The sequence below is a fragment of the Cavia porcellus genome, unplaced genomic scaffold, assembly GCF_034190915.1.
Source record: "Cavia porcellus strain 051 isolate PalLab524CR breed Dunkin Hartley unplaced genomic scaffold, mCavPor4.1 scaffold_18, whole genome shotgun sequence".
NCBI lineage: Eukaryota > Metazoa > Chordata > Mammalia > Rodentia > Caviidae > Cavia > Cavia porcellus.
The window spans coordinates 38750169-38774475 of NW_026947501.1; the positions used below are offsets into that span (position 1 = coordinate 38750169).

At 46.6% G+C, this 24307-nt stretch overlaps 2 protein-coding genes across 5 annotated transcripts in view; one reads left to right on the forward strand and one right to left on the reverse strand.

The window, feature by feature from the left end:
• The window catches only part of Rmnd5a (required for meiotic nuclear division 5 homolog A), a 47361-nt gene extending 37507 nt beyond the window's left edge, over window positions 1–9854 (forward strand). Inside the window, exons 6-9 of the mRNA XM_003468947.5 lie at window positions 385–550; window positions 2120–2222; window positions 4297–4451; window positions 5465–9854. Coding sequence (XP_003468995.1) covers window positions 385–550; window positions 2120–2222; window positions 4297–4451; window positions 5465–5528 — 488 coding nt within the window. The 3' untranslated portion in view covers window positions 5529–9854. The remainder of the gene's footprint in view (window positions 1–384; window positions 551–2119; window positions 2223–4296; window positions 4452–5464) is intronic.
• A 3917-nt stretch (window positions 9855–13771) lies between these two features.
• On the reverse strand, window positions 13772–22872 carry Cd8a (CD8 subunit alpha). Of its 4 annotated transcripts, none has more exons than XM_063229330.1 (7): window positions 20757–22872; window positions 18554–18834; window positions 18096–18458; window positions 17358–17462; window positions 17069–17176; window positions 16462–16492; window positions 13772–14330 (listed from the first exon to the last, which is right to left on the reverse strand). In XM_063229330.1, the coding sequence occupies exons 2-7, from the start codon at window positions 18606–18608 to the stop codon at window positions 14279–14281; spliced, it is 714 nt and encodes a 237-aa protein (XP_063085400.1). In that variant the 5' UTR covers window positions 18609–18834; window positions 20757–22872; the 3' UTR covers window positions 13772–14278.
• Between the last annotated feature and the right edge of the window lie 1435 nt (window positions 22873–24307).

Consider the following 24307-nt stretch of genomic DNA (forward strand, 5'->3'; position numbering starts at 1 on the left):
GGCCATTTTGAACTATATAGTGGGACTCTATCTCAAAAAAACAAACAAAAGAAAAACACTGTAAGTTGAGTCTTTTGCCTTGAACTCACAATGACCTCCTGTCTTACCCGCCCCCTGAGTGCCGGGATTACAGGCACACATCACCACACCTGAGTTGGAAGGGAAGCTCAGTAGTTTCAGTGCTTTTTACTCCCCTTTTCTCTCTACTGTTTTTTAATTTAGGGTGAAGGATTCTGAAACCAGGCTTATGGGCTGGAATATATACATTATGTAGGCTAGTCAGTTAAGGTGGGGTGTTTTTGCCTTTTTCAGCCTGTTTCCCTGAGTAAACTGTTTCAGGTGTGATTAGCCACACCTCCAAATTGGGGGTGCCTTTTCATTTAGATATCCAGGTATTGATGGGAAGCCTCGTGTACCTGAGACAAGGAATTGAGAACTCTCCGTACGTCCACCTGCTCGATGCAAACCAGTGGGCTGACATCTGTGACATCTTTACTCGGGATGCCTGTGCCCTCCTGGGGCTCTCTGTGGAGTCCCCTCTCAGCGTCAGGTATGGAAGCACACCCTGTCAGTGAGTGGACTGTGACTCTATCTGGAAACTCCTCTTAACTAGTCTTGACCATGAAAGCCAAGTTTGTTTTTTTGTGAGAAGCTGTGGCAGGTGGCATTTGGCAGTGACTCGGCATTAGGGAGATGGTAGCCAAAGCACATGAGCCTCATGTGTCCTGAGAGCCTGTGCTGCACCGCTCAGTGGGCACAGATGGTGCTGTGACAGTGGGGGCTGCATGCTGGTGCCATGGCATGGGGCGGCCTCCACACACACTCGCCGTTTCCCTCACTGCCACGTACCTGCGCTGTTAAGAGGTGCTGTACTTCCCAGTGCCCTTGTGAGGCATCATAAATTCTAGTGAGTTCTGACCTTTGAGTACTCATCGTTTTAATACTCTGATAGGAAGTTTGCATAAAGTACTTGGGCTTTGTGCTTGTGTATGGTGACTGCAAGACTAAGCTAAAATTGAAAGTTTTGAAACCTCATATGCTTAGTTGTGAGCTCGTCATCTTCGCTTTACATGATGACTCTTCTGATGAGATTGGTGGTAGTATCAGATTTTATTTTTGTGGGTATTACAGAGTGAAATATTTGGGAGGTCTTAATTCAGTATGATTTTACAAAAGGATGGATGGCAGAGTTATTCAGAGTATGAATCAGACCAATGGATTGCAGTATAGCAGGGCAACAGAATTCAGTTTTCACTTTGCAGCCAACCTTTAGGAATCTGCTAAAAGCATTAGTGTGGTATTAAAGAACATCTGCAGGGGCTGGGGATTTAGCTCAGCGGCATAAGCGCCTGCCATGCAAGCAGGCAGTCATGAGTTCGATCCCTGGTACCGATAATTCTGTGGCAAAGCAGTTAAAGTACTATGTATCTGTGTGAGGATATATTTTTTCTTTTACTTCAGCCAAAAGAACCATACTGCAACAGATCAAATACAAATTAGGTTACAAGAATCTAGCTGCCTTTATTAATAAACATAAAGACTGTGCCACTCTTATTACAAATGTATTTTCATTTTGAAAAGCATAGTTTTTTTAAAAAAAATGTTAGTTATGATGTAGCGTGTTTTTAATTTTTAAGTGAATTAATCAGTACCATTTCTGGTACACGGTACATTTCTGTTATGAAAACAAGTGGAGAGTTACTGGGTGCGGCTGATGACGGGGCTGTCTTCAGCTGAGGACAGGCCTGAGGGGCAAGGCCGAGGGCTGTACCCCTTCCAGATCTGAAAAATGGGTGGTTTTTAAGGTGTTTTCTTTCTTTTTTTAAATTTTTTAACTTCATTTCTTCCATATTGGTGAGGTTTATTTAGTAAATGTAGACCTTTGCTTTTAAGCAAGGATTGTTTTCTTTTTCAGTAGCTACATAAAATATACCAGTGGGACTGGGGAACAGGGAAGGGAAAAACCTGTTATTTTTCCTCTAGTGGAAAGTGGCCCCGTTTGCTTTTAGGAGAGCAGAAGGCTCTGTGCCCTGTCCAGGGGCCAGGACTGCAGTGCAGGACATCTGGTGACCACTCGGCCCAACACCTGGCTGGCACTGACCGTCCTCTTCCCTCCCAGTTTCTCAGCAGGTTGCGTGGCGCTGCCAGCTCTAATTAACATCAAAGCTGTGATTGAACAGAGGCAGTGCACTGGAGTTTGGAACCAAAAAGACGAATTGCCTGTGAGTGCATTTTCTGTTGACTGTTTACGTTTCCTGCATACAAAGAGACCATGTTTGAAGGGTTTAAAACGTCCGTCTTTTAACCAGGAAACACCATGGAGGCCATTTGGCAGTGTTTTGTTTGTTTGTTTGTTTAAGTGTATGCAGGCATGGATTAAAACTAGATGAGGGGTTAAGGGGTGGAGCTCAGTAATACAGTGAATCCTTTATTATAAGATGCTGAGTTTCATCCCCAGCACTGTACCCACCCCTGCCACCCCAAATAAAAGAACTGAAAAGCATGGTACATTTTGGAGACCCTGGAGGAATATTCTAAAATTTTTCGCTTAAAGTGACAATGAAATCCAATAAAGAAAACCTCAGTAGTGAGGAAGGTCCATACATATCGTAGCACACAGGGCATTCTGGAATACAGTACAGAGACCCTTATACTGTTGTTTTCTTCACTGTAAAAAGCAGTTAAGCAGTTTAACTGGATTTAGTTTTGTCTGATGCATTGGTGTTGATGCCGTCATGCATTCATGCTGATGCTTTTCTCATGCCAACGTGAAAAAGTACCTAGGTGTTTCAGAGTAAAGATCATCCCTATAGCATCTGCAGTCAGCTGTGACCTCCAGTCCCACGTGTCACTGCTGTCCTGGGAAGCACCACAGCTTTAATTGTTACATCAGCCACCCTTCTAGACAGTTTCATCTCTAAAATAAGGGCCATCAGGCACACTGTGTTAGTGCGGCTAGGGTGTGGGGTGTGTGCTACTTTTGGAATTGTCCTCCTCCTCGTGTTCCTGGCCTATGAAGAGGCTGAGACGTGAGTTTAGGTTCTTCCTCTTTTCTGCCACACTTGGTCACAAGTTTGTCTGCAGTTCCCTTCCTCTTCCAGCTGGCAAACTTAGCAGTTGGTTACTCCAGCTTCTCCTTGCTGTGGTTAAAGACAAGGTGCCTTCCTGTCCCCGAGTGTGGTCAGGACGCAGGCAGCACCCACTCCAGCACAGCTACTTTGAGCAAGGTTAAAGACCTTGAGCTCTCATGCCTGTTGAGGCAGGGACCTGGCATCTGGCAGTGCCAGACGCTGTGTGCTGCGGTGCTGCTGAGCACAAGAACAGAGCGGCCTGAATTGCAGGTTAACCCGAAGTCTGCATGTCACCTTTGTTCTGTTAGAGTCTTGTCAACTGTCCCGAAAGAGCCTTGGTGATAGAGTTTTATACTGGTTGTAAATTTAAAAATTTAGAAGGAACTCTGGCATGGGCCAGCTGCCCTGCTAGATGATTTCTCGGCTTCCATATGACTTATTTACTTCGCAGCAAATAGAAACAATGGAAACAGGTACTATGGACTTCTATATACAGGTTGCAAAAGGCCCTTTTGGAAGATGTTTTACTGCCTTGTTTCTGGTGGTTTCTCAGGACCATTACACTCAAACATGGAAATCTCAGATCTGAAGCACACATAGATGTAAACCATGTCTTTAAAGGAATTACTTGTTGGGCATGGTGGTGCATGCATATAATCCCAGTACTTAGGAGATTGAGGCAAGAGGGTGGCTGTGTTTGAGGCCATCGTGAACTACATAGAGACCCTACCTCAAATAAATCAATAAATAAAAATAATTTAAAAAGAGCAGTTTATTTCACTGCTTTCATCACCGAGCTAAGTGTACTGTAGAATAGGTTTGGAGGCGTTCACAGCATCACCCTATAGCAGTATGTGTGCAGCCATGTTTATATAACAAAATTCACAGTTGCTAGGCTTTGGAAACAGCCTACATGCTATATGCCCAGCCCTGGAAAATAATGTTAGGCGAAATAAGTTAGATGCAGAAAGTTAAATATTGCCTAATTTTTCTTATGTGAGAATTAGGCAGCTAGGGAGGGTAGATGGTAGGGGGGTCAGAAACAATGAAGATACTACATTCTTCTACCAGTTCCCCAAAACAAACCTGTTTTATTGTTCATTTAAAACAACAAAAGAGAGTTTCTGGTGATTTTGTGGCTGATTATACCCTGAGGAATTTTCAGGAGTGTGTCTGGAGGTTTTCTGAAATGTTACTAACCTTTGCACTTTTTCTCTTCGAGCAGATTGAAGTTGACCTTGGTAAAAAGTGCTGGTATCACTCGATATTTGCCTGTCCCATCCTTCGTCAGCAAACAACAGATAACAACCCACCCATGAAACTGGTTTGTGGCCATATAATATCAAGGGATGCCCTGAATAAAATGTTTAACGGTAGCAAGTAAGTGTCAGAATTTCTAAATGTTGCTGAGTGAATCTTTTGGAACTGAGTGGGAGAAGTTGCAGTGAGAAGTGGATGTGGATAGATTTAGGAGTAGCTAAATCTTTGCTGGTTGTAAAATGAATAGCATCTCATCTTTAGTCAGCAAATCTGCTTTGTACATAGGTGAGATCTCTAAGCGTGATCTGTAGCTCAACTTCTGGAGTGACTGACTGCATCTGTTCCCTGTACTTAGCATTTTTCACTGGTAATTTGTCTTGGGGGGAGGTGCTTTAAAACTATAGAATATTTCACTACATGAAAATGTATTTAAGGTTTTTTTTTTTTAAACAGGGTCTCGTTCTGTAGTTTAAGCTGGCTGTGAACTTGTTGTTAACCCCAGGCTGGCCCCTTGTTGTGATCCTCCTGCCTCAGCCTCCTAAATGCTGGGGTTACAGGTGTCTGCCACTATGCTACTGTAGAAGGCAGACAGAGTAGCAATCTCAGTTGAGACCATGCTGGTTTCTTTTTTTTTTTTTTTTTTTTTTTGGTACCAGGGATTGAACTCATGACTGCCTGCTTACCAGGCAAGTGCTTATGCCGATGAGCTAACTCCCCTGCCCATGCTGGTTTCTTATGCCACAAATGAGATATGCAGGACATTCTTGGTGTGGTATATCTGGCATGTGATTTGCTATCCTTGCATGGAATGTGTTGCCTATGCATTTGATATTTATTTAGAGGCTGGTGCACCGTAAAGTTTAGAGAAGAAAAACTGGATCTGAAGCAATTTTCAAAAAAGTTGTCTTTGTTTACAAAACAAGTTTCATGATTTCCCCAGAAGGATAGCGTTTATTTGTGAATCTTCACTGCTTAGCAGTTATATTAAGAGAAAGCATGGTTAATCCTCTGAGCAAAATACTGATGCATACGCTGTTTGTATAAATTGTTAAAGATATTCTATGACTAGATGAAAACAGAGTGCTTAGTGAGGATCCTATTCCTTGTTGAGAACTTTTCTGTCTTCTTTTCAGATTAAAATGTCCATATTGTCCAATGGAACAAAGCCCAGGAGATGCCAAACAGATATTTTTCTGAAGAATTGAATTTCGTTTGTTGATTTGTAAGTGAACTGAATTGTGGGTACGTTTCAGAAGAGAGAGTGGCATTGAGAGCCGCTAGCCGAGGACTCCCGTGTTATATCAGCTACCGCTGCAGGAACTCTGCCAACACACGAGAGTGCACACCGAGGGAGGTGCCCCCGACGAGCGTTACCATAGGGCTTTCTTCTACTCTTGGTCTTCATTTCTGATCAAGTAAATACACCAGCAGTCGTCGTCATTCAGTGCAGGTTTTTGTACTTAATTCTATGGTGATTTTTTTACTTCTTGAGAGCAGAAACAGAAATTGACCTTCCCTCCATGTGTTTAATAGTCCTGCTTTTACTTTTGTCATTTTCTTGGTAATTGTAAGCCTTGAGAGCATCTGTGCAAGCCTTGAGAGCTTTCTTTCTTGCTATTTACATGTAATTAACTGAAAACTTCTTGAGAGAAAGTTTGAACAAATTGAATTGTGGTTGTAAAAATAATTTGCATTCCTGGTTTTGCTTAAGGAAGAAAGCTGTGACAGATTCCAAATTTGCTTTTTGCTGTTTTCCTCTGCATCAGCTCTTGCTGAGAAATCAACACACCTGCATTTGAGCTCAGCTCATAGCCCCAGCAGGCTGCCTATTTAAAATTCTGTCATGAATTTATTAGCAGGCTGGTGTGAGAAGACTTCTGCTAGAATTGAATGGAAGGGATATTACTGGGTTTTTTGCTTTTATTACCAAGAGGTGCTTGCTTTAAGTGTGTTCAATAAAATGAAATTCTGAAGTTAGAAGTGTTTTTAAGTTGCTATACGCTCTCTTGGTCTTGGTAGACCTGTGCTTTGAAATCTGCCTTCCAGACCTGGCTGGCTGTCACGTGTGTATCATTGCAGACACAGTGTCGTGCATGTGAATATACAGATCTGTGCACCAGCATCACACATTGTATATCTGGAAGGGAAATGCATGTTTCATTCCTAAAATGCAGTTACCATATCCATCACTTTAAGTCCTTAAAGTTAGAAGCTAGCAACCTTTCTTTAGTGCACAATATGTTTCTTGCAGTTTTTGTATTTGATTAGTATACTTACTGTTCAATGCCTCTCTTCTGCAAATCTTGTCATCTCATTGACTGTGAATCTGTATATTACTCAAATGGATATGGATAAATGATCTTTTTTTGCTGAAGTATCTTCACTTAATGCACTGTCCAGAAAGAGCCATGTGAAAGACTTTCTCCGTATGAGGAACGACATGGAAAAAACCTCAGTGGACGTAATTCTGACTTTGAAGACCCATGAAGTTACTTCATCATGAGAAAAATGTTGCGTGGAAACCACCAAATATTTTGTAACTTTATTTCATCTGACACGGGACGGAATATCAATATAGGAATACTTTCATGCAAAAATGAAAGCCGAAGTGTGCCACTTTTAGGCCACAGAGGGACTTAGTTTAAGGGGCAGGGGATGGTTGACAGATTTGGTGCTAAGTTAATTGCAAATTGGCAACATTCACAGTCACCGACCCAGATGGTTTATCTTGTGTGTTTACCTGGGAGAACTGGGGTTTGTTGGGAAGAAAAAGGGTACTGCAGAAACTCCCTGCGTGAGTACCGCATGCTCGTTCATATTGATGGCTACTGGGTGCTGTGTAGGTTTGCCAGGAATCTCGATTTTTCCCAGGTCAGTGTGCAGGCTTTGTCCAGACTCAGTCTGGTCCCACAGTGACCTCTGCTTCACTGTTGGAACCATCTATAAAGTTCCTCTGTACCAAAGCAGTGAAGGAAGGGACTAAGACAAGCTCCTGGACTGCAAAAGAGAAAGGAGAGGGTGCCAGACAGTACTCTGTTGAGGGTATAAACTGGTTTACTTACTTTCTCCTTTGAATTAAATTCTAGAGTACTTTGTTTTTGTTTTGTTTTTTAATCTCTTTCTCCCTAGGCCAAGCTTAGCTTTATTCACATCTTATTCTTACCTTTCCACCTCAAGTATCTACCCAACCATTAGGCTTCATGGAATTTGGGCAATACAGATGCGCTCTAGAGGCTGGTGGTAAATATTTTTGGCAGCAAGACCTTTCACACAGTTGGCTCAGGCTACTTTTCAGAATAAAGGCCAGAGCTCTGCTTTAGCCCGCTCTCAGTGTTGGGAATCCTCTTAACAATTTTCATGAAACTTTACAAAGAACATGCTGTGTAGCGTTGGACTTTACAGCTTGCTGGATAAGGTCCTTGTGCACTACACTGGGCAGGAAGAGGGCCAGAAACTGGAAACTCTTGGCCTGGTAATTTACCGTGAAAATTTTGTCTTGTAACCTTCAAGCGAAAGGACACTTAAACTATATCAGAGACTAGATGTGCAGGAGAGGTGGGTTCATAGAGGCCAGACCTTAAGACCAAAGATGCTGAAGTACAACATTCTGTCCCTCCTACCCTGGGAAGCCTTCACAGACAGGCGCGACCCCATTGCCGCCAGTGCTGCCAGTGTCAGCAGTGTGGGATGCTGTGTCGCTTTCTGCCTCCACTTGAAAAAGCTAATCATAAAGACAAGGCTTCTTACAGTGGGACTAACCGTGTCCACTGGAAATAATTTCAGAATGGTTTCTTAAATCTCTTTGGGAGCCATTTCAGTTTACCAGTTGTGGACAAGAGGCCACAAGACTTGTTCTCGACCCCTACAACCTCTGATTGAGTCTTCAGATTCTGACTTAACCAGAACATCTGCATATTCAAGTACACTCTTCACAGTGGCTAAGATTACCTTTCTGAGCTTTTGATTCTCCTTCATGTAATCATCACAGATGCTGTTTCTGGTTTATTGATGATTATATGAGACTTCTAGTACAAAAATGAACGGGTAATGGTGCCTCTTTATTTTAAAAGTTTTAAGAAAAGAGCCACCTCATATTCATAGAGTGTGTATTTTGTGAATGTGTGAGCTTTTAATTGAAAATAAGGATGTTATGAAGTAAATTTTTTTTTTTTAATTTTTCTGTAGCAACTGAGGTATACAGAGACACTAAAACCCACACCAGGTCACGTGGGAATGAGGATCCTTGTTTTGTTTTGTTTTGTTTTGTTTTCTCTCCAGTTAGTCCCATAGGTTGTGCAGTTCAAGTTCAGTATTCTTTATGCTGCAAGTTATTTCCACCTCGGTGGTGTTGGGCTTTGGGATGGTGAATAGAACAAAAGCTAAGAGCCCTTGAGTTGTCCTCAAAGGCAAGCTGCTGGTGGACTATTCGCTCTCTGGTATTCCAGCTCAGCCTCTGTAATGGGGACTGTCAGCCACGCTGGCCAGTCTTTTCAGTCAGCAGACTCAGGTTATCTTTGGGGAAGGTTTGGTTAGTTTCATCACAAGCACGCGTCAGGTGAAGTCTCAAACCAAATCCCCGTTGTCCTTTAACTCTCCTCACGTTGTCATCTCTGGCAACACTAGAATGCTGCGGTCTGGAGGGACGTCAGCAAGGAAGGCGTGGCCTTTCGTGAGCCTGCCCAGCTGTCTTAGGTGTGCCGTAGTGCTTACCCTGAGCAGTGCAAGCTTCGTGAACTTCTCTTACTGAACCATAATTGACTAGATACCAAAAATACAGGGACAAATGTATTTTAGTAGCAGATGAGGCAGTTAAATATAGGATGAGTTTTCCGCTGTTGATTTTACTGTAATCAGCCAGAAAACACAAGTTCTGTTTTTAAGGTCCCTTTTGAACTATAGCAGGCTTGTGCTTCATTTACTTCCAAAGAGGCAGAAGCAGCTGGACTTGGCTGGCAGCATGTGCTCTGTTTTGTGTTCTGGACCTGCACTTCCTTTCAGCAGTCACTTGACTTTCTCCAGCCAGGCAGATGTGGGGTTCACTAGGATGTAGTGCCTGATCTTTCTTTTGGGAAGGGGTGGGAGTGAATGTTTTGAGGGTGGAAGGGAAGCAGGAGAAGAGAGCAGGAGTGTGAGTGAGTGTGCATGTGTTGGAAATTCGCCATCACCCCACCTGCATTGAGCAAGGGACAGGCATTCTATGTATTCTTCTCACGACTGCAGTGTGCATGTATTTTTTTCTCCCTTGTGTTTTCTAAACTTACACTAAAAGATTTCACCAGATCATCTTGTTCAGATGGCTCAGGATTGTATTTCTTTTGCTTACCCTGTGCTCTTGGGTTCTATAGTATTTCTATAATTATGTAAGAAGAATAGTGTTGCACTGTAATCTATCATATAGAGCTATATGTATGGAAACTTTTGATCAGTTTTTTAAGAGATGTATCCTGTTTGCAAAGGCACAATAAAGTTGCATCTTAGAAACTATAGGCAATAAAGCTAACAATAAACCTTATTTAACACAAACCATACTCACTCTCTGTTCATTTCATTTTGGACAAAGTCTAGCATATCCAGTAGTTTCAGGGATTTCATTTTAACTTAAATTCTGATATATTTAATTTATAAATTTCGGACTGATATAATAGAGTTTTGGAAAAGTATAAGAAATGCTTTGTTAATGTGCGTATTCCTATGTAAAACACATGGCTTCTCCTATGTATATTTTTAAAAATTAAATGTATGTTTAAAAAGCACTTTGTGGAACCGGTCTGTGTAAACGTGCCAGGCGGCAGAGGTAAGAGGGAGGGAGTAGGGAGGCGCCAGTTGTGAGAAAAGCCAGTCACTGCGTTTGCTAAGTCTGCATGCATGGAAAGAACTTGAGGATGTCACCGCCACCCTGTGGTATCAGCAGTGTGAGAAGAATTGGTGGCCCAGGACTGTCTTTAACAAGTAGGGGCCCTGTTTGATTCTAGGATACTGCCCCCATTTGGGCTCATCTGGGAACTCTGGGCTGCACTCTGATCACAGTGGTAGTGAGCGCGTGCTTGGAAGAAGCCCGGTTGGGGCAGTGAGCCTCTCAGGCTGCTGGTGCAAGGGCTGCCACACTCAGCACTGCAAGGACGAACAGGCTTCACCTGTCTGTCCTGCTCAGTGGTAAGTGAAGGTGGTGGAGTCATACGAATTTGTGCTCATTTTGTGTATTTGGAGACTTGGTCATGTCTCGGATCACAGACCCTTTCTCCACAGGAACCTTGCTGTGTCCTACCTTGGTAGTGGAATTTGGAGCTAGTGGCCGGGTGATGTCGAAGAGGCTGGCCTCTCCCCATCCCTGCCAGGGACAGCTATTGTGAGGCTTGTGTGAAGGGGTGCCCTGGCATCCATCGAGGTGCTGAGGTCCTGTGTTTAGGTGATAACATCCATCCAGAAAGTCACTGTGTGACGAGGGAACACTGGCACAGGTGCTGCATTTGGTGTAGCATATAGAGTGTAATCAGTGTGACGCTGTCTGTGAGAACTTTGGTACATCTTTTTCAGCATATATTATTTTTACCACGTCCCAGCAGCTGTCTGAACAATGAAAGAAATCAATATCAACTCAAGTATTTGTCCTTTTGTGGGGACTATTTATCATCATCATCATCTTACGGCCAAGGAAATGAACTTACAAAGCAGTGCGGTCACTTTCAGGAAGCTGGTTTCAGAGCCTCTGCGTTAATTACTCTGCCGGGGTGGCCCTGCAGAAATTTCTGGGGAAATGCACCCACGCAGCTGGCTGTGGGAGGGGATGCGGGTTAAGTGCTGTACACGTCAGTGGTTGCTGAACTGTGGTTGGAGAGGGTCCGCACACAGGCCTGAGTGAATAGCAGGAGCTGGTAGACCCTGGAGACTCCAGGCCCAAGATTGGGGACTGCCAAGGATGGAGCGGGCTCTTTTACTGTAAAAAGCAGTTCATTAAATAACCCACGTTGAGGCTCACTTCCAGCCAGTAGATGACAAAATTGTGGCTGAAGAAAGTATAGTTACTTCCTGTTTTTCAAGATTGGAATAAACGCACTCTGCATCTTCCACATAGATTTGTTGAATCGGGGCTTCAGATGAGTAATTGGCAAATAAAAATGTTGAGCCCTGAGGCTGACAGCTTGAAACTGCTGGGTTCCTGTGTGTGTAGGACAGGTTGGTTCCTCTAGTCATGTGGGAGCCCGAATTCACAGCCCGTCCTTTATTTAGCATGCATTAGGCCGAATGGCTTGCCCATTGCCTGTTTTTCTCCCCGGCCTAAAGCATCAGTTCTAGTGAATACTTATTCTTACATTGAGTTTTGAATTTATGAGTGGTTATTTCCCATTTTCCTTGTGAGTGAAATCCTTTTTATTTAAACACTGAACTTTTAAAATTCAGTACTTTATTCTTCCTCTCCCTCCAGCCTTCAAATGGTAGTTCTGTCCAAGCCCTGCTGAGCAGTAAGCTAAAGATTGAAGAGGAAACGCTACTCAGGATGGGAAATGATTTTCACCATGGCATGGTCAGCTTCACAGATTTCTCCCACAAGATAGAAGCAACCCATTGTGGGATGGTTCTCATCCTTCCCAAGGAGCCCAGAGGCAGCACGGTGCCAGCCTCTGCCACTGCAGGAGCCTCCCCTGGTGCTTGCCCTAAGCTGACCTCAGCACCCGCACGGCCTCGTGCTCATCAGGTGTCTGGATTCACAGAGGAAGGGGCAAGAGCCATTCCTTGTCTCAGGAAGTTTCTCAGCTTCTGTTTGCTTTCCCACACACAGGGCACTTCTCCAAAAGTATATTGGTTTTAAAAATTAAAGCTCTCGTGGCACACCGCTGTAGTTCCTCCTTGGGGGATGGGGCCAGAGGATCACTTGAACCCTAAGCAGGGCAATATAGCAAGACCTCATCTCGAAGTTAAAAAAAAAAAAGACTAGGGCTAGAGCTCAATGGTAGAGCCTGTGATCAGCATGGCCGTCGCCTGTGTGCATGCATGCACATGCACAAGTAAGATATCAAACAATACAGTGATCGTAGAGGGCAGGTGTTGGGAAAGAAGGGAAGAAGCTGTATTTTTGACCTGGTTCTGGTTATACAGGGGTCCTCACTGTGTAACACGGCAGCTGTACACGTAGGCCTTGTGCAGTTTTTCTTTGTAAGTATATTCTATCCCCAAAACGATTTTGCGATAGATTGCATATTAAAAGAAAGGCAAGCAATGGTAGAAGAGGATAACCATCATGATTTCATGATAATGAAGACTCCAAGGTAAACAGAGTAGGAACTAATCTGGTAATTTTACTTTCAGGTATTTATCCTAAAGAAAATTTTAGCGGTGTTATTTATAGTCATGGGAAAATGGAATGCTACTTAGCCAATTTAAAAAGCATGCTATAAATGTTTATTTACTAAAGCCACTTATAAAAACATAGTATTAAAAATACAAGGTAGATATTTTACATATATGCATAGAAAAAAGTTATACCATAATACTGATAATGGACTAAGAATTATGAGACATTGGTATTTCTTTACATAGATCTTTACCCCCCCCCCCCCAGTGCTTGCATAATATGACAACAGAGAACACCCTCATGGGACAGCAGTCTTGGTTTGGTTTCAGCCTCCACACCCGTCGCTTCTGCTGAAGGGAAGGAGGGAGGGCCAGAGATGTGCTGGGAGAGTTCCAACAACTCCAGTAGAAAGCGTCATCAGCGATCCCATGAGCATGTTCCAATCTGGTATCTCAGATTCAGAGACTCAACAGGACCTCTGCTCTCAAATGTGTTACAGATGGTTGATCATACTTGCAAAGCTTCATCCCTGGCTCTGCAGGGGCTGGGAGAGCAGTCTGGCCTTAAAGGAATTTCACAGTGATTTTCTTTAGCAATGGAGGGATTAATTTTCTGGGATTGAGTTCCTTTATTATAGGAATACATACTATTATAATTTTTCAGCTTTCTGTTCTGCTTTCCCTAGCACAGGTGACTCCCTTAATAGTATCTTGGTTTCAGCTGATACTCAGCCTATACAATTAAATGTTTCATTATAGGAAGGTCTGGTGTTAACATCCTTGAACCTGTCAAGGCAGAAATTCTCTTGTCTTCGTTTCATTGCCTCCTTGGATCTGACACCCAATCATGCTTTGAATCACAACCACCCCACCTTGAGCCCCTGGCCTCTGAAAGAGGATCCTGGATGGTGTGAAGGAAGGAGCCCAGGACTGACAGGCAAGGGCTCCAACCTCCAGCCCTACCTTATTGTCATTGGCCGAGTTGCACCCATTCTGAGCTTCAGCCTCCTCTGGTTGTCAGGGAAAGGTTTAGACCAAAGGATGCCGAGGCTGCCTCCAGCCCCACCACAGTGTAACTGTTGTGTGGGGGGGCCCCACGGCTTCCAAGCTCTTGCACAGGGCGAGCACAGAATTGCAAATCAGACATTGGATAGTGAGGGAAAAGCAGCACATTTATTAAAGGTCATGGACAGATATAAGTGACAAAGGAGCACTGCATTCTCTGCAGATAAATTAGGCTCTCGGGTTCAAAAAGCAGTTGCATGTGCTTTGGCCTGGGTTTAGATAGACTGCTCTTTGGGTGGCATCTGAGCTCAAGTGGGTGGAGGAGCATGATGAGGGATAAATGACCCCTGGGTGCTGCCCACCCTCAAGTGAGTGGAAGGGAGTGAATTCCAGTACCTGAGAGCCCTGCTTGCTACCCTAACCCCTGTGTGAGGTAACAGCCCTGTGACCCTTGTGAGCTGCAGATGCTACATGGTTTTATTTTTTGTCTAACGAAAAAGCAACTCTTCCCACCCCATGCCCACTAAAATAGTAATGAGAACAAATACATAGGAAGGAAGACTGGGAAACCCAAAAGAGGAGCACTTGCTGTCCAAGGAATGATCTCAGTATAAAGTCATGTAGTGGCTTCGCACAGGCTGGGCGCCATGTTGTTAGACTAACTTCCCTGAAGGGCTGGGTTTGCCTCCAGACCTGGCTTGGGGCCTGAAAGAGAAGAAAGGAATGTCAGAGTAGCAGGAGCCCTTCCAATGCAGCATCCATCCATGACCAGCTCCCTGACCCCTCAGAGTCTGAGAACTTGTCCCTGGAGTGCCAGTGTGGGGTGGAGTGAACGGCCTCGGCAGCCCCTCAGAGCACTCAATCCATGCCATCTTGCTTGTTCCTCACAGCAGCCACAGGAAACAGCAGCCATGGAGTTGGCACTGGGTGGCCCAGGGTCGCAGAACTGGGAGGTGGCTGAGGCAAGATCTGGGCCCAGTTAGCCTAGGTGCTTACAGCCTTTGTCAAGGTCACCAGGGAGGTAAAAGGCTGGGGCTGATGTGACTCTCAGCCCTGAGGATCCCAGGGCTAACAGGGGGTGACCCTAGTGGATGGCCACTTGACCTAAAATTACCTTTGCTGACCCAGACAAATTGCTGTTAATTTAATCCAGGGCAGTCATCCATGGGCTAATTTGTCAGGAATGTCATGTGCACATAGCCTGTCCTCTAAAACACCCTGAGGCTGAGTAGCCCTGGGGTCACGGAGTGATTCACTCAGCTGTGTGAACCCAGCAGGTGAGTTTAATCTGCATAGCTTTACCTCTCAGGGCAGGACTCAGTTCTTGCAAAAGTTTCCAACTATGTTCCAAGTAATAAAAATACTAAAAATCCTTCTTGGTTTTTAGAGTTTTTATCGTTAGAATTGCAGCAACATATGCATTGGGAATTCATTATATTCCCAGTGTTTAATGATGCATAAAGATGCCCCTAGATTTGTACAGGGGAATACCAAGAAGGATAAAATGGAAGCTCAGGTATAAGATCTGAAATATTTTCATCTATTGGAAGGAATTCGTGTATTTCGTTGGTTACTCTTAACACTGGGACTGAGCTTTGAAAGTCTCAACTCTGTTACTTGGATGCCATGTGGCTTTGGACAAATCACTAAATCACCTCTAGATTATTTGTAACCCCTCATACGATGTAAATGCTGTATTGTTTGGGGAATAATGACAAGGAGGAAATGTCTGTTCTTTAAAAAATGTATTTGGGGGGGCTGGGGATTTAGCTCAGCGGCATAAGCACCTGCCTTGCAAGCAGGAGGTCGTGAGTTCGATCCCTGGTACCAATAAAAATGAAAAAGACACACACAAAAAAAATGTATTTCCTGTCCAAGGTTCAGTGTGCAGAGGTAAAACTCAAGGAGCCCCAGCTCACAGGGGTGACTGTAAAGCAACTGTGGGTTTTTTGCAGAAGATAATCGAGTGTCAAGTGTCGGCCTGCCTCTGCCCCCTCGGGTGGGTTTCCTAACCTCGAAGCAGAGATCTGTGAGTTGGGACCATGACGTGACACCTGCCATAGGTGGCTGCTGTGAGGAGTAAGAGACCTCACACTGCAGGCTCTTGCGTGGCTGAGATTTCCCTAGGACTGAAATGTTGCTTCTGCCTGAGAACCAGGGAGAGCAGACTGAGGTCTTTCTCACTGAAGGACTTTTTGTTTTGTTTTGTTTTGCCAAATGCTGAATGCTTACGCTAAACTGAACGAGGAAGTCATTTGAGTTGCCAGAGAGCTAATTACTTTCCTCCTATCTTTGGCATTAAATCAAGGCCCTGTGTTGACATAGGGGAATTAATACCAGAGGCCACGAGGTGGGGCTGGGGTATGCGAGAGAAGAGACCATAAGAAGGGAATGGGGGTTTCTCAAGAAAGCAGTGGAATCTGCATGGAATTATCCCCCCAAAAGAGGCCCACAGATATTCGAGGAGCTGAACAGAATACCAGGAAGCCTCCGGTGGGTGGCTTTTCTGGTGCTAAGCCAAATGAAGATTTAGAATGATCTTGCCAAACCTTCCCCACCCCCACTCCCCAACCCCCTATCAAGAGCTCAGCCACAGATGCTGGGGATTTAGCTCAGCGGCATAAGCGCCTGCCTTGGAAGCAGGCAGTCGTGAGTTCGATGCCCGGTACCGATTAAAAGGAAAAAAGACAAAAAACAAACAAAAAAAAAAAAAAAAAAAAAAAAAACCTCAGCCACAGCGCTAGCCTTTTCGTTCAAGGCTTAGCTGACCACAGCTAAGCGAGACCACAGCCACAGCCCCTCACCACTCCCTGCCACTGGGATAAAAGAGACTCACCTAGGACATTTGCAAACGCGTTGTCTGTTCCCTGGATAAGAAGAAAGGAGGAAAGTGAGTGCCCCAGTGGTGTCCGTATGCAGTTCCTCCTCTTTTCCTAGTTCTTCCCTCTCAAACATTAATTTTAAAAACATTGCAAGCACAGATGTGGGCGAACGTGCCGATTCTGCAGACCTGCGCTGGCACAGTCATTTACATGGAACTCAAAGAGAGGTAGGGGTTCGTGGGGTGGGGGCCAAGCCAAACCTTGAAACCAGTCAACGTTTGACCCAGGTTTCAGGGCTCAGGTACAGACCTGCACCCCACCCCCACGCGCTCCGCTGTTTGCAACAAATCGGGACTCTGGCTGCGAACTGAGTTTTGCGGGTGGAACGCGCACTCCTACAGCTCGCCATTAAGACGCTGTTTGCAAAAACTTTTTCCTGGAGTGGAAAAAGGGGAGGAAAGGCTTTCCTGCCTTTTATCTCCAGGAAAAACGGGCTGTCCCTGGTCCTGCAATGTAGTTCCGGAATCTGAAACGTGCCCCCAACTCCTCTCAAGGGCTGCTGGAGCGAGCGCAAAGGGCGGGCGCGGGGCAGCGTCCCCCCGGGGGTTCCCCAGGACTTACTGCGGTGGCAGATGATCGTGATGACCAGTGCCAGCAGAAGGGCCGCGCATGTGCTGGCCAGGGGCGCCCAGATGTAGACATCACAGGAGAGATCCAGCCACCTCGCACCTGCTTCCACATTTAGCGATTGGCCGCGATCGCCGTCCCGCCGCACCCCGCCATCGCCAGCACCACTCCCCGCCCCCGACTGTTTCCCCCAAATCTGGACCGCCTTCCAGGATCGGAGGATCCGAGTGACCCCCGCAGTGGGTGTCCCCTGCGGCCCGCCGGGAACTCACGCAGGCCTTACCTGCTGCGCCCTTAGAGACCACACACGTCTCGGGGCGCACCGACGTGGGCTGCACGCTGGGGGTCGGCGTGGTGGGAGGGGGAGGGGGCGTCGTGGTGCGAGGAGCTGCGGGAGCAACAGGGCGGTTGAGTGGGGAGCTGGGAGAGGCGGCAGATGCCTCGGGCTCGGTCCTCGCTCAGCATCCCTACACCCCTGCATCCAAGGGCGCGCCTCCTCTTGGTTCTCCCCGTAAGGGAGAAAGGACGCTGGGTAGCAGGGACCCTGGTGCTGTGGGCAGAGCCGCTGCCCGCTGCCCGCTGCCCTCCGTGTGACCTGTGAGCCGGGTACACAATCTATTTTTGTACTGGGGGACAAACAAAGGTGCGAGGGATTTCAGTAATTTGCCCAGGATCTCGCAAGCAACTGAACTTAGATCAGCGGGGACAAAAAGCCGTTTCCGGTCCCTATTGGGCCCACTCTGCAGCTTGGTTTTTCAGTCTGTGCTTGGGAATAGTATCTAAGTAACCCCCAGGGGGTTAAGAGGTGTGAAAAACCTTTTCGGACCGAGTGGGTGGCTCACACCTGCCTGGAAACCCAGCACTCAAGACGGCAGAGGCAGGAGGATCACCACGAGATCCAGGCCAGCCTGAGCTACACAGCAAACTCCTGTCTCAAAGAACCAAAATATAACATAAAATGAAAAATGCGTTTGAGGGTGAGCCCCGAGCCGCCCTGCGGAGACGCGCCCTGCGCTCGCACCTGGCAGGAAGACGGGAACGAACGGGCTGAAGTAGAGCATCATGTTGCCGGAGACCGAGCAGAAGTAGTAGCCTTCGTCTCGCTTCTGGAAGCTGTTCACCGTGAGGGTGTAGGTGTTACTGCTCTTCGAGGGGCTGAATCGCTTCTGTTCCAGCCCTGGGGCCAACTTGGTCCCGGACGCCGAATGGTACAGGAGGAAGGTGGGACCTTTGGCGTCGTGGCGGGGCTGGAAGAGCCACGAGCATCCCGCCGGCGCGTTAGGCACCAGCACCTCACAGCGCAGGGTCACTTTGGTGCCGACTTGCGCGACCAGTTCACGGGGTGACATTCGGAACTGACTGGCACCTTGGGCCGTGGCGGCGTCTGCAGGGTGTGGGGAGAAGCAGCGAGGCTGAGCCCGGAGCCCGACCTCCCCCATCTGCTGTCCCACCCCTGCCCCGTGGTCGCCACCGACTCACCGAGCAGCAGGGCCACCGGCAGCAGCAGCAGCCAGGCGCTTCCTCGCGGGGCCATGGCGCGCGCTCCTCGGCGCAGGGCAGAGCCTGGAGTCCAGGCGTGAAGGGAGCGCCCAGGAGCCAGGGGATGCGCAGTGGGGAAGTTGCACCCTTGGGCCGGCGGCGAGGCCCGACGTCGATTTTGGAGGATGTGATGTCACCCGAAGCCCCCGCTGCGGCGAGTCGCTCTGTTTTCGCGGTTGTCACCTTCCAGCCCAAGGAGGGGCTGGGAGCAGCTGTGGGCACTGAAAACCGGGGGTTTGGGGGCACAGAAAAGTGCTTGGAAATGGCCATGCACGTGGCTCTTTGGTGCGAGTAACAGACACAGGTGAAGGCGGACGAAAGCATTCAGGAGACCAGGATGAGAGGCAGGAAGGGAGCAAAGTGTCCCATTCGCTGGCCCTCACTCCATGTCGCCTTAGGGCTTCTGCACTGAGGCACTGAGGCCGGGCATGGAGAGGAGCAGGTGACCCGGCCACTTCTGGGGAACTCGAGAAGGGCAGTCCAGGCCTGTTCCAGCGTTAGAGGGGACACCTTGGTGGCACCTGCCTCCTCTGCTGACCACACAGCCTCATTGCCTCTTAGGCAGCAGCCCAACAGCCATCACCCCTGCAGCTCCCCTCCACCTGGAAACTCAACCCCTGGCTGGCTTCACCAGCCCTTGTGTGGGCTGACCCCTCCCAGCCTCAAGGCTTCCGGTGCCCGATTTTGCCTGGCTGTCCTGCCTGGCCTACAAGTCTGCTACCTGCTGTGCCACACCCCGACCTCCTCCCCGCCTGACTTGCACCTCCTTTCTCTCCTCCCCTGGGCTGGGGGCTGGGAAAAAGTGTGCCCGTGTGGGAGTGGGGGAGGCCCGCAGCTTTCCCACTTTTGTCCCTGTGATCTGATCTCTTCCTTCTTGCCTTCCAGCCTCAATGGCACACTTTCTTCCCCTTTCACCAGCTTCCTCCTTAGAATCCCCTATTGGCACCCCTCCCATTGCTGCTGGTGATTCTGGATACAGCCTGCTCCGTGGTCTGCCTCCCCGCTGCACCCCAATGGGTGTGGCAGAGCTCAGGAAGTCACAGCACTGCATGGACTGAGCTGTGTCCACTGGACTGCACTTCCCTGATCGCTAAAGGAAAGCAAACAAGTGTTGGATGGGCTTTACATTTGCTTATTTCATTTATTTCGGTTTGTATTTATTGTGCTAGGGATCAGACCCAGGGCAAGTGTTCTACCACTCAGCTGTAGCCCCAGCCTTTGAGGGCGTGGTGCCTTTTTTTCAATTATTTTGATTTCACCACCAGCATCACCCCAGCATCTAAAGTGTTTAACCATGAAATGGAACATTTTATATTTCAAAAAAGCAAATTTAAGTGTCTTAAGTTACAAGAATATTCTTTTCAGGGTTGGGTATGGGTTACTGGGTATTGAACCTGTAGCCTTCACACTGAGCTACATCCCCAGCCCTTTCTTATTTTTATTTTGAGACAGGGTCTCACTCATTGTTAAATTCCCCAAGCTGGGCTCAGGCTTGTGACCTCCCAGAGTGCTGGGAGTACAGCTGTGCACCAACAGGCCCAGTAAAAGTAATATATTCTTATAAAAAAAATCAGACAGTGCAAAAAGTGAGTACAAAGTCTTCTGTCTCAACGTTTTTGATTGTCATCACTTTAGAAAAAAACCACTGTTATAGTTGAGTGTGTTCCTCAGATATTATCTGTGCACAAACAGATGTTTATGCATTGTTTTAGACATGTGGGGTTGTTAATATATCTACATATACATAGACACACTGCAACTTACCTTTGTTATTTAGCAGAAGGAAAACTTTCCATGTCAGCAGATGTAGATCCACTTTATTTATTTATTTATCTATTGGCTTTTTAAGACAGGGTCTCACTATGTAGTTTAGGGTGGCCTTGAAGTCTTTCTGTAGTTTCAGAGCTGCAAACGAGGAGATCTCAGGCTGGCCTGAGGCTGGCCTGGCACTCAAAATTGTCCTCCTGCCTCAGTCTCCCAAGTGCTGGGATTACAGGCACACACTACGATGCCACCCCACTCTTCTACATGGGTACATATTATATATTTATACATTCTAACATTTAAATCTCCTACTAATGGACATTTCAGCAGTTTCTCCATTTATGCAGTTGCTGTATTAGCTCTGCTGTGATATACATACCTGCCTCACTGAGGATTACTCCAGCACGTGGAACATTTTCAGATGGAAGATGGAGGAGATAGGGAAAGAAAAAGCTCCTCGATGATTTGTGTGTGTGTTCCTGGGTGTACGCGCTGTGCTGTTCTTCCGCTCAGACGAATGAGAACAAGGAAGCAGACAGGTCATCAACATGGCAAGCCTTGCTGTAGATGGCCGCTTCCCATTTTGTTTGGTTACTGTCCCTACTGCAGGAGGAGTATCCTGTGACCCTGCTGACTCAAGGATGCAATCTGAAGGGTGACAAAGAGGATGGGTGGACATGGACATATACGTTGCCTAGTTAGGGTGGCACTAGGTCAACCCTCAGAGGTTTGGATCTAGGGAACCAGGTCTCCGAGTGTGATGATGGCTGGACTTTTGGGGGGTGTACTGCTTGAAAACAAGCGGAAGTGAGCTACCGCTGATTTGGGGGCTTTCCAGCCTCATAGCTAAGCCAAGGGTAGCAGCCCCTTTCCACAGAGCACCGTGGGGGGCATATCAATGCAGCATGTCAAACCCACCAAGGAAGCTTTGTGACCCCAAAGATACTTTTCACAATTGGTGGTGAATTTTCGATGTAACCACAGCGACATCCGCTCTGCACAAGGCAAAAGAACAGGTGCGATTGCACAGGCTTGGAAGCACTGGCTCTGCAGCCCAGGTGTGCAGAGCACTGGGCTGGGCCTGCCTGTCATGGGCAGGTGAGGTCTCGCAGCCCAGCCTGTGGCACTCTCATGGGATGAGGAACTGGGAATGACTGCACTCTGTCACACAAGTCCTGTATTTTTCAAAATATGTAGAGAAAACAAAACAAGTAGATAGGCCTTTGTTATTCTCAAAATGTCTGTTTCTGTTTTGACTTTATTTTGGGGGGTTTTTTGGGAGATAGTCTCAGTGTGTAATCAGGCTGGTGTTGAACTCACTACAGAGGCCAGGCTGGCCTTAAACTCACAGTGAGCCTCCTGCCTCAGCCTGCTGAGTGCCAGGATTACACATGTGCACCATCATACCTGGTAAAGTGTCAGTTTTAGAACTATGGCAATGAAAAGATTTTAATTCACACACATTAAAAATATTCAAAATACTGGGCAGGGCAGGAGCAGGAAGTTCATCAGAGCCCTCTGCTCTGGCTCCTGAGATGTGCACTAGAAAGAAAAGGTGGAATCACAGCCGTGCAGTTGCCTGCTGTCTCCCTGGCCAATTCAGTTCTACGGACTGTTATAGATCTCCTAGTTTGCAGCTCTGAAACTACCAGGACTTTGCTCTGTCTCAGTCACGAAGACCGTGTCAGCACGAGTTCACCTCTGCCATTCTTACTTTGCACCCCTTGGATCCTCAGGTTCATCTGTGTGGCTTTCATCTCCAGCCTGGGTCTCTGCAGTGGCCTCCTAACTTCTGCCCTATCCTTTCCGGTGAAGGTCTCCTCATGCTACCCCCCTGCTTCAGCCCAAAAAGGGCTTCCTGGGTTTTCAAGAAATACTTGTTGAGTGAAAGCTAAATAGAAAGTAGAATATGGCAGAGTCGAAGATGTAGAGACCAGAGTTCATTTTCCTGGCAGCTGTCAGAAAGGTTTTACAAAAGTGGATGGGCTCAAAAATGGGTTATGAAATTAGGAGAGAGTTGATGAGAAGCAGGCATGTGATTTCTATCCAAAACGGTGTGACTGCTGTGCTGTGACACGTGGTGACGGTCCAGCTGAGAATACGAGAAGGTGGGAAGAGAGAAGGCTGTGCATCCAGAAGCAAGGTCGGCGTGGCTGCAGTGGTGGAATCCGGGCTGCAGTCAGGGTTGGCTTCCTGGGCTCTGGCCTTTCTGGGGTCTGGCTCTTGAGGGTTCATTGTTGATACAGAGACACCAGGACTGGAAAGTTAATGAAGTGCTTCCTGGAGCCTGGTTTTCTCTTGACACAGGGACTTCCATGTATATTTCTGCGGATTAAAAGGTGACAGCCCAGAGCCACTGTGTTCCTACTGGTTCCTACTGGGAGCCCTGAAACCCGAGAGGCTGCTTAAAACATCAGGAAGAGGAAGACAAAGAGAAGAGAGTGAAACATTTTTTTTTCTACTCAAGAGAAATTTGCTTGCATACTCAAAATTCAAAGCGTATAAGAGTGAACAACTGGAGCCTGGGTCCACTCCCAAAGAAATGCAAATCATGGACCAATGTGAAAAGGGTTTTACTGTAAGAGGAAGAGAACTTGTAGAAAGTAAAGAAATTAAACCAGAACAGCTCAAGATCATAAGTATTAACTGTACTGGAAATGAAAACTCAAGGTAGAAGGTAGGATGCACTGTAAGTTGAACACAGTTGAAGAAATAACTTGTGAACTAGAAACCAGCACTGAAAAATTCTCACAGAACACAAACCAGGAGGGCTAGGGATTTAGCTCAGTGGCATAAGTGACTGCCTTGCAAACGCGGGGTTGTGAGTTCGATCCCTGGTACCGGCAAGAATACAAGCCAGGAGAAATGCATACAGAAGCAGTTTGAAAAAGCTGTTTCCTGGTGATTTGGCTCTGTGAAATGTTTACTAGGATTCCAGAAAGAGAATAAAAGAAAGGAGGGCAAAGAATATGGAAAGAGATCGTGGCTAAAAAATTTCATAATTAATATATAAGTCCTTAAAAAATATAAGTCCTTAAGTCAAACCAAAACACCTGTCACAGTGCCAAATGGGATAAATAAAATTATATTTCTTTCTGCACAGACGTTAACAGGGAAGAGGAAGGCATCTTGGGAAGCTTGATGAATGTCTGACATGTGTTCAGCCAGTCCTAGGTTGGCAGGAAACACAAGCTGAGCTGTAAAGCAGAGAAGCCCACTCGTTTTGACTTCGAGGGCTGACTCTGTCTGCCCTTCTCTCTGGTGACACATGCTTGACCAGTAAGCAAATTAAACTGGAACTCGTGATGCAGATCTTCAGTCCTGAGAATATTGAAAGAGAAGTGTCCCAAATGCAGTCAAAGAGCAAGGATTGGAGTCCAGGAAAGGACCAGGACTGGAGTTGAGTTTGACAAGGAGGTGTTATGGAAAGGTAGTGACGTAGACCGAGAGGGTCAAAAGAGGATACGAAACCTCGGGGGAAAACTCACCTAAGGAGGAAACAATTGACACAGACTCCAGGCCGTGTGGGAAATTCAGGACGGGGCTTGAGAAGGTGGGAAAACCTCACTGGGGAGGTTTGATTTATGATGGAGGCCTGGATGGCAAGCATGTGGCAAAAAGAGAAGGTGTAAGTCACAGCCACATCTGGGATCCACCAAGGGATGAGGGCGAGGAGGCTGATGGGAAGGCTGGGGGCGATGGATGGGGGCTTCTAAGGTGACGGAGACTGAAACAATGTTAACCGGCCTTCATTCATTGAAATGATTGCACCCATTACTTTTAACTTTTGAAAACATTTGAACACAGAACAATATAGCAGGTAACATGAAACACTCATGGGATCTTATTTGGAGACAGGCTGTTTCTGATTTTTGTCATTATAATGATACTACAACCAACATCACTGCATGTTACAGAGAATCCAAATAC

Bases quoted from the DNA above. Each gene is read 5' to 3' on its own strand.
- Cd8a (XM_063229330.1), bottom strand. From the start codon at position 18,608: ATGGCCCCGCGAGGAAGCGCCTGGCTGCTGCTGCTGCCGGTGGCCCTG. The intron at 18,459-18,553 runs GTGAGTCGGTGG...CACACCCTGCAG, and splicing joins GCCGGTGGCCCTGCTGCTCG to ACGCCGCCACGGCCCAAGGT. The intron at 14,331-16,461 runs GTGAGTCTCTTT...CTTCTCTTTCAG, and splicing joins CGCGTTTGCAAATGTCCTAG to GCCCCAAGCCAGGTCTGGAG.